At 61.2% G+C, this 7,580-nt stretch overlaps 1 protein-coding gene and 1 long non-coding RNA gene across 3 annotated transcripts; one reads left to right on the forward strand and one right to left on the reverse strand.

Moving 5' to 3' along the window:
• Positions 1-744: 744 nt before the first annotated feature.
• LOC125088753 (uncharacterized) lies at positions 745-3,434 on the reverse strand. Its single transcript, XR_007123777.1, has 2 exons — positions 2,744-3,434; positions 745-2,360 (listed from the first exon to the last, which is right to left on the reverse strand). It is a non-coding gene; the product is annotated as an uncharacterized LOC125088753 (long non-coding RNA).
• Positions 3,069-7,577, forward strand: SPATA2L (spermatogenesis associated 2 like). Of its 2 annotated transcripts, none has more exons than XM_047710133.1 (3): positions 3,069-3,186; positions 3,428-3,740; positions 5,626-7,577. In XM_047710133.1, the coding sequence occupies exons 2-3, from the start codon at positions 3,438-3,440 to the stop codon at positions 6,562-6,564; spliced, it is 1,242 nt and encodes a 413-aa protein (XP_047566089.1). In that variant the 5' UTR covers positions 3,069-3,186; positions 3,428-3,437; the 3' UTR covers positions 6,565-7,577. The 2 variants fall into 2 exon arrangements, with proteins under 2 accessions (XP_047566089.1, XP_047566090.1); XM_047710134.1 differs by having other exon boundaries at positions 3,098-3,230; positions 3,437-3,740.
• Positions 7,578-7,580: the final 3 nt, after the last annotated feature.

The raw sequence follows: 7,580 nt of genomic DNA on the forward strand, positions 1-7,580 counted from the left end.
TTGTGGCCTGGGGTCCTCTGCCTGCCAGTGTCCCTGGAGCAAACAAGCCAGCACACACCCATCCCCTTGTCTTTGTCTCCCCACCCTTGCTCTGCCCTTGGACCCCCTGACATTCTGCTTATGCTCTCATAAGTGTAGAGTTCTGAGCATCCCAGACCTGGATGAGAATCCTAGCCACCACGGAGCCTTGGGAAAGGAAGGTAACATCCAGGCTTTAGTCCTTGGCATTAACATCTCCAGGACGGGATTTTAAAGGCCCCTTCATAGAGCCGATGGAGGATGAAGGGGTGTCTTCAGCTGAGCCTGACAGTGCAGGTACCTGTTGGCTTGGTGCTGGGGACCACACATCTGGGGATGGGCCCCATGTGGGCTGTCTCCTCCGCACCCTCTTCCAGGCACTGCCCTCAGACAGGCTGAGCCCACGGCTCCTGAATAAAATGGATGAGTAATCCACTCCCCACCCCACCCCCCGAAACTTTGCAAATCAACAAGAAAAAGGCAGCACTCCCGAATAGAACAATAGCCAAGCCTGTGAAGAGACCATCTACAGAGGAGGAAGTTTTTGGGTTTGGAGAGAGTGAGCGAGTGGGCGTGCACAATCGGGGAGAGGCAGAGGGAGAGGGAGAATCTCAAACCAACTCCACACTGAGTGTGGAGCCTGATGTGGGGCTCGATCTCACAACCCTGAAATCATGATCTGAGCCGAAATCAAGAGTCAGACGCTTAAACGACTGCACCAGCCAGGCACCTTCAAAAGAAAGTTTTAAAAAGCTAATTAGCACCAAAAGTGTTCAAAACTCTAAAAATCAAGAAGTGCAAATTAACACAGTAACAAGGTAGAATTTCACGTGCACTATACAGGTAAAATCCAAACCTGGGCAATGCTGAGCGTGGTGGCAAACAGGAGCTGGAAACCGTACACACAGGGTGGGGTGTACTGGGCAGCAGCTTCGAGAACGAGCTGCAGTTCTGGGCCAACGCAAATGCCAAATGACCCTCCGACCAGGTCACAAGCGGCATGGACATAGAGGAAGTCAGACAATGCCGCATCCAGCCCCAGGAGGGTGGAGGTGGAGTGTGAAAGAGGCTCATGGTCCCACACGGACTGCTGGGTAACAACCCCCCCCCCCCCCCACCGCTGCCTTCAACACAACAGAAGTCCTGTACTTTGCTCCAGACCCTTCCATCTGGGCATGGTTCAGTGGGGACCGCCCATCTCTGCACCCCCAGCATCAACTAGGTCAGTTTCCAGGTTGGGTGACCCACTGTCAGGGACTGGAATCATCCAGAGCTTTGTCTAGAGCTAGGACCTCGATCAGGACTCACAGCTCCAGTCTCAGAATCAGGTGAGACCTGCTTTCGTTTCCTCTTGCAGCCATAAACTGAGTGCTGTGAAAAACCAGAAATTTATTCGAGTTCTGCAGGCCAGAATCTGAATTCAAGATGCTGGTGGAACCATACTCCCTCAGAGTCCTAGAGCAGAACCCTCGCTTGCCCCGTTCAGCTTCCTGGCTCCTGCAGTCCTGGGCTGGTAGCTGTAGGCAGAGCCCCAGCCTCCGCCTCCATCGCCACAGGCCTTCTCCCCACAGGCTGTGTCTGGACTCCTGTCTTCTTATAACAGCATCAGTTGTTTGGGATTTAGGGCCCGTCCTAGTTCAGCATGACTTCACCCTAACTTGATTATATCCGCAAAGAATCTGTTTCCAAACAAGTGCCCATTCCCAGGTTCTAGGGGGTGCGGATCTGGGGAACATTATTCAGCCCAGTGCAAGGTCTCTCCATGTGCTGCCAGCTCTCCCACAATATGATGGCTGGATTCCAAGAGCAAACAGCTCAAGACAACAAGGCGTTTTAAGGAGTTAACCTGGGAAGCCAAACAATATCACTTCCATCCTATGGGTGGAAACAGGTGCGAAGACCTGCCTGGGCTCCGGTGACCCACAGAGGAGAGCCACGCGTGCCCTAGAGTAGCAAGCAGTTGGGAGGGGTTGCCCCGAGTCCCACACAGCGGCGTCAGAACCCTATCTCCCTGGAGTCGGAGACCCAGTCCTGCACGCTCTGCCAGACTCTGCACCGAGGCTGTTAACAGTCATCGCAGGGCTGGGGGCGTGGCCACGGATGAACGCAATCCCAGAGGCCTCCCGTCCGAAGACCCGATGCACTCAGTGGCGAACGGAAAAGAGCGGTTAAGCTCCAGCCTTCTGCGGACAAGCAGGAGAGATGACCAGAAGTTAACTGGCTCCTCGGGGTGGGTGTGGCCCTAGGGCAGGGTTCAGTCCAGGGTAAGTGAAATGCCTCTGTGCTGAGCGGTGGTCCGCAAAGCGTCTCAAGCAGATCCCCAGCTTGGTTACAGTGTTTTTCTAAAAGTCCCATTTGAAGTATCTGAAGATACACCCGCAGGGAAATGCCAGGTGGAAATTCTTCAAGAGAAAAAACTCCCAGGCAGGTCGCATCTCAAAAAGTGGTCTGGAGAGCTGAGGGGCCCAGAAATCAAGGGGCAGAACCTGACCAGGGAGGAAGGTCTACAGAAGACCTTCCTTGCATTGAGCTGGGATCCCCCAAGCACTAAACTTCTCCCATCCCTCCTCCGCACGAGTGGCCTTAGCGCACGGGTCAGGCGCCTGGAAACGAGGCTGGCCTAGTTAGGGAGGGGGCCTCCACCCCGCCTCCGGGCCCCCCAGATGCTGCTCTCAGGGACCAGAAATCTGAAACCACAGAAAGACTCTGAGGCCGCCGCACCCACCTGAGGCTGCTTGCCGCATAACCACGCCGAAGCGCGCCCCCCCCCCCCCCCGTGCGCACGGGGAGCTCTGGGCCCGGCCCGGGGCGCGCGAGGAGCACCTGCTTCCCCGGCTGGCGCTGCCAGGGCCTAGCTCAAAGGGAGGGGCAGCTGGGACGCACGTTTCCGCGGGCGTCCGCCGAGCGCCGGCCCGCGGTCCCGCCCCAGGATCGGCGCGAGCGGCGGGGTGCCAGGTAGGCTGCAGATGCGGGGGCAGGAGCTCAGCTGGGCGGCACAAGGCCCCGCCCCCAGCCCCGCCCCCGCCCGGGGTAAGCCAAGGGGACGGTGCCCGACGCAAGCCCCGCCCCGAGCGTCACGGCCGAGGCCGATGGGCGGAGCCACTGGCGGCGGAAGAGCGCGGCAGCTGGACAGGTCCGAGGAGAGGTGGCCGATTGGGCTCAGCTGGGCCAGCGGTCGCTCGCGGGGCCCACGGCACGATCTGGTGGGCGAGGTGGGTGGGGGGGTCTCTGTTCGGAGCTGCTAAGTGGGCGAGGTCGCCGGGCTGTAGGGGGACATGTGGATGCGGGGGGGATGGGGGGCCGCACAGCCGGAGGGGACAGGGCCACCAGGCCGGAGGGCGGATATGTGGATGGTGGGCGGTGGCGCACAGCCGGCGGGGAGAGGTCTGGTTCCTGACCCCGTACCCCCGCCCGCCAGAATGGGCAGCAGCTCGCTGTCCGAGGACTACCGCCTGTGCCTGGAGCGTGAGCTGCGGCGTGGCCGCGCGGGCGTGTGCGGGGACCCATCGCTGCGCGCGGTGCTGTGGCAGATCCTGGTGGAAGACTTCGACCTGCACGGGGCGCTGCAGGACGACGCGCTGGCGCTGCTCACCGATGGTCTGTGGGGCCGCGCTGACCTGGCCCCCGCGCTGCGTGGCTTGGCCCGCGCCTTCGAGCTACTGGAGCTGGCTGCTGTGCACCTGTACCTGCTGCCCTGGAGGAAAGAGTTCTCCACCATTAAGGTATGGCGCCGGGCGGAGGCGGCGCCCCTGCTTGGGTTGCTGTGTACCGTGTGGGCAGAGGCTACCACTGGAACAAGGGACTTCAGAGGTCTTCAGAGCTGGGTGGGTCTCCGGGGCTCAGAAGGGATTTGGGGCACTTTGGGGCAGCTTTGACCAAGGTCGTTCCCCCACCCACCCGGCAGTCCCGGGGCTGAAAACAGGGTGTGGGTGGAGGCCACCGCCCCAGGTGCCTGCATCCTGGGGAGATCCTTGCTCCACAAAGCTTGAATCACTGTCCTCCCCCAAAGTGGCCTCACAGCCCCTGCAGCACAGAAATCCCAGGACAGGGGTTATAGAAGGGACTTGATGTTCCACAGTCACCCTAATCCTTCCATGGCCCCATTTATAGAGGAGGACTTTGAGTGGGTGTATCCCCTGTGAAGTAGGTAGGGGCTGGAGGCCCTGCACACCCCAGGGTCTGTACTGATCACCCCATGGTGTAAGCTGCTGGCCTGCAGGAGGGGCAGACGTTTGGCCCTCAAAGCTAATTTGGAAGAGTAGGAAGGTGCTGATGTCATTGGGCACGTGGGCGAGTCCACCTCCACTGGTTGCCATGGCGGCAGCAGCCTCCCTCTCTCTCCCTCTCCGTACCCACCTCCCTCCCTCCCTCCCTTTCCCTCTCCCCTCTTTCTCACCCCACCCTTCTCTCCTCCTCTCCCTCTCCAGAGGTGAGCTCTGGAGCTCACTGCTTCATGGGGACACCTGGTGGTCAGAGGTTCTAGGCCATGTTCATTCAGATTAACAGGGTGGGAGGCACCCTCGAGCCCCAGATCCACAGGTAGCCAAGAACAGAGCGGACAGGCCTGCACTTGAGGTGCTCCTGGGCTTTGGTGTCAGGCAGACATGGTTGGGATCTGGTTCTGCTTTCTCTTGGCTATGTGGCTTTGTGCCAGCTACGCAATCTCTCTGAGCCGTGTCCTCATTTGTGAAACAGACACAAGGACAGTGCAGGGTCCAGGTCTGCTGTGAGGGGTGAAGGCAAACCCCCAAGTACCGTCCCTGCCCACAACAGTGCTCAGTCTGCGGGAGGTGTCCCCAGAAGCTGTCAGCAGAGGAATGCTGACAGCATCCCAGAGTTCTGGAATTTTCGAACTGGTTGTGTCACAGGACTGTCATCCTCCAAGCCTCCCAGGCCCTCACAGGACTGCAGCCTGGAGAGCACTTTCCCGAAAATCTGGCCTCCAGGGTTCTCAGCTCAGCCGCACATTAGAGCCTCCAGAAGTACCGTGTTCCATCTACCTGATAGAAGGCTTCACAGCTGGGAAAAACAACTGGCTAAGCTCTGTCCCAGTGGGGAACTCTCCAGAACAGGAAGAGGGAAGGTGGGGTTCAGAACAGCAGATAAGCACCCCCATTTGTATCTGCACGACCCAATCTCAGCAAAGCCCCAGGGGTGACAGGAGGTGGAGACCCCAAGGGAAGTGAGGTGTTTTGTTTTTAAGATTTGAGAGAGTGAGTGGGAGCAGGAGTGGGGGGTGGGGAGGAGAGGCAGAAGCAGACTCCCTGCTGAGCCCGAGACTCCATCGAGGACCTGATGGGACCAGAGACCTAAGCTGGGGAAAGAGCTCACCTGACGGAGACCCGAGACCCGAGACGCCACTGAATTTAGATTTCTGAATGTGGAGGCTCTTTACCTTGTTTGGATTTCTAAGCTGGGCCTGCCCCAGCCATGAACACGGGTCGGGTCTGCAGGGGTGGGTCGGAGTGTGTGTTGAGCACCCCTTCTGAAGGGAGTGTCAGCCCAGCCGGAAATGGCCTGGTTCTGGGGGGAAGCCAAGGCTAGGAGGAGCCTGAGCGTGGGTCGGGTCTCGGGCGGGCTGCTGCTGACCAGAACCCTCCTCTGCAGACCTTTTCAGGGGGCTACGTACATGTGCTCAAGGGCGCTCTCTCAGAGGACCTCCTCCTCCAGAGCTTCCAGAAGATGGGCTACGTGCCCAGGGACAACCACCGCCTCATGATGGCTGCCCTGCCCCCCGCCTGCCAGCTGGTGCAAGTGGCCCTGGGCTGCTTTGCCCTCCGGCTGGAGTGTGAAATCCTGGGTGAGGTGCTCGCGCGTCTGGGCACCAGCGTGCTGCCAGCTGAGGAGCTGCTGCAGGCCCGGCGGGCCAGTGCAGACGTGGCCTCCTGTGTGGCCTGGCTGCAGCAGCGGCTGGCCCGGGAAGAGGAGCCGCCGCCTCTGCCCCCCCGGGGCTCCCCAACTGTCTACCGGACCCCTCTGGACCTCTACCGGGACCTGCAGGAGGATGAGGGCTCGGAGGAAGCCAGCCTGTATGGGGGGGCCTCCCCAGGCCCTGACTCCCCGCCCCCGGAGCTGGCCTGTGGCCCTGCACTCTGGGAGCAGAGCGCCAAACTGTGGGGGTCTGGAGGCGGGGCCTGGGAGCCCCTGGGGGAGGCCGAGGTGCTGCAGCAGGCCAGCAGCCCATCCTATGGGGCCTTGGAGGAGGAGCTGGAGCCCGAGCCTGCGGCCTTCTCCTTTCTCTCCCTGCGGCGAGAGCTGCTGAGTCAGCCTGGAGACATGGCTGTCCCCCAAACCCCAGGGAGCCCCGGGCAGGCCAGCCCCCAGTCGCCTGGCTACCAGGTGCATAGCTGCCTAGCTCCTGGGGCCCTGCCTGGCCTCTGCTGTGACACATGTCGCCAGCTGCACGCCCCCCACTGTGCTGCCCTGCCCACCTGCCGTCCAGGCCATGCACTCCGCCCACTGCTCAGTGACACCCAGCGGCGCCTATGGCTGCGGCGTGCACAGGTGGACACCCTGCTCTATGATGGACCCGGGGCCCAACCTTAAGCCCAGCCAGGGCCTGCATCAAGGGCCTCCCAGAGACTGTTTCTGTGGTGCTTCTCTGGGCCTCATTACTCTTCAGGCCTAAGCCCCCGGCCACCCTGCCCCTTGGGGACTCCTGGGCACAGCAAGGTGGGGACTCAGGCTTCGCAAGGCAGGAGGTGGGGTCCTGCCTTCCATGAAAAGCTCTTGCCTTGGCCTGGCCTGCTCCCTACCCCTGCGCCCAACATCCGGGCCTGTGTCCAAATGTGCTCCGTGGGGGAGTCTCACCGCCCAGCCTAGAGCCAATGTGGGCCCCTCCTCCGCTTCCCCTCTCCTTCCCGCCCCACTGTGGGGCCAGCACTCAGCCTGTAGCCCTTGACCTGATCCCTACCGCTGTCCCTCAGAACACGGCTTCCCCTGTGTCCAGGGGAGATTCTCCTCACAGGGGTGTCCTTGGCCATGGAGCACCACTGTGGCCAGTCTGGGGTCTCTGCCGGGCCACGGCTGGCCTAGCCCCTGGCCTGGCGGTGTCCTAAGCCAGTGCTGAACAAGCTGTGGCCTGGCTTGAGACGGGCTGCACCGGGCAGTTTGGTCCACAGGTGGGGGAAGAAATGATCTGATCTCAAAGCAGTGAGAAGGCTCCCCAAAAGCCCAGAGCACAGGCAGCGGGGGAAGGAGGCAGCTAGTGGAGCCTGGCCAGGCTGCAGCACTCCCCCCGCCGCCCATGAGCCACCTGCTGCTGGCTTTCTGCCCCACAGGCCCCAGAAGGCAGGGCGGGAGGCACGGGGGCTTCTCCGGAGAATGCTCCCTGTGTCTGGGGTAAAGACGTGGCCAGGCTCTCCAGCAGCCACCTGCTGAGGCAGACTCTCAAGGCCAAGACAGGCGGGCAGAGCCCCTTCCCCTGGGAACTATTTAGCCACAGGACTAGAGGGGAAAGGTGTGGCGCTCGGCCCCGTCTGCTTGTCCTGCTTGTCCGTCTCCCTTTCCCCCCAGCGCTCACATGAGTCAGAACACTGAAGTTCATTAAAGGACACTGAACC

Source organism: Lutra lutra, chromosome 17, assembly GCF_902655055.1.
Source record: "Lutra lutra chromosome 17, mLutLut1.2, whole genome shotgun sequence".
In the NCBI taxonomy this organism is placed as follows: domain Eukaryota; kingdom Metazoa; phylum Chordata; class Mammalia; order Carnivora; family Mustelidae; genus Lutra; species Lutra lutra.

Excerpts from the sequence above, each read along its gene's own strand:
- SPATA2L (XM_047710133.1), top strand. The coding sequence starts at position 3,438 with ATGGGCAGCAGCTCGCTGTCCGAGGACTACCGCCTGTGCCTGGAGCGT. Across the intron at positions 3,741-5,625 it reads AAGAGTTCTCCACCATTAAG|ACCTTTTCAGGGGGCTACGT; the intron begins GTATGGCGCCGG and ends CCTCCTCTGCAG.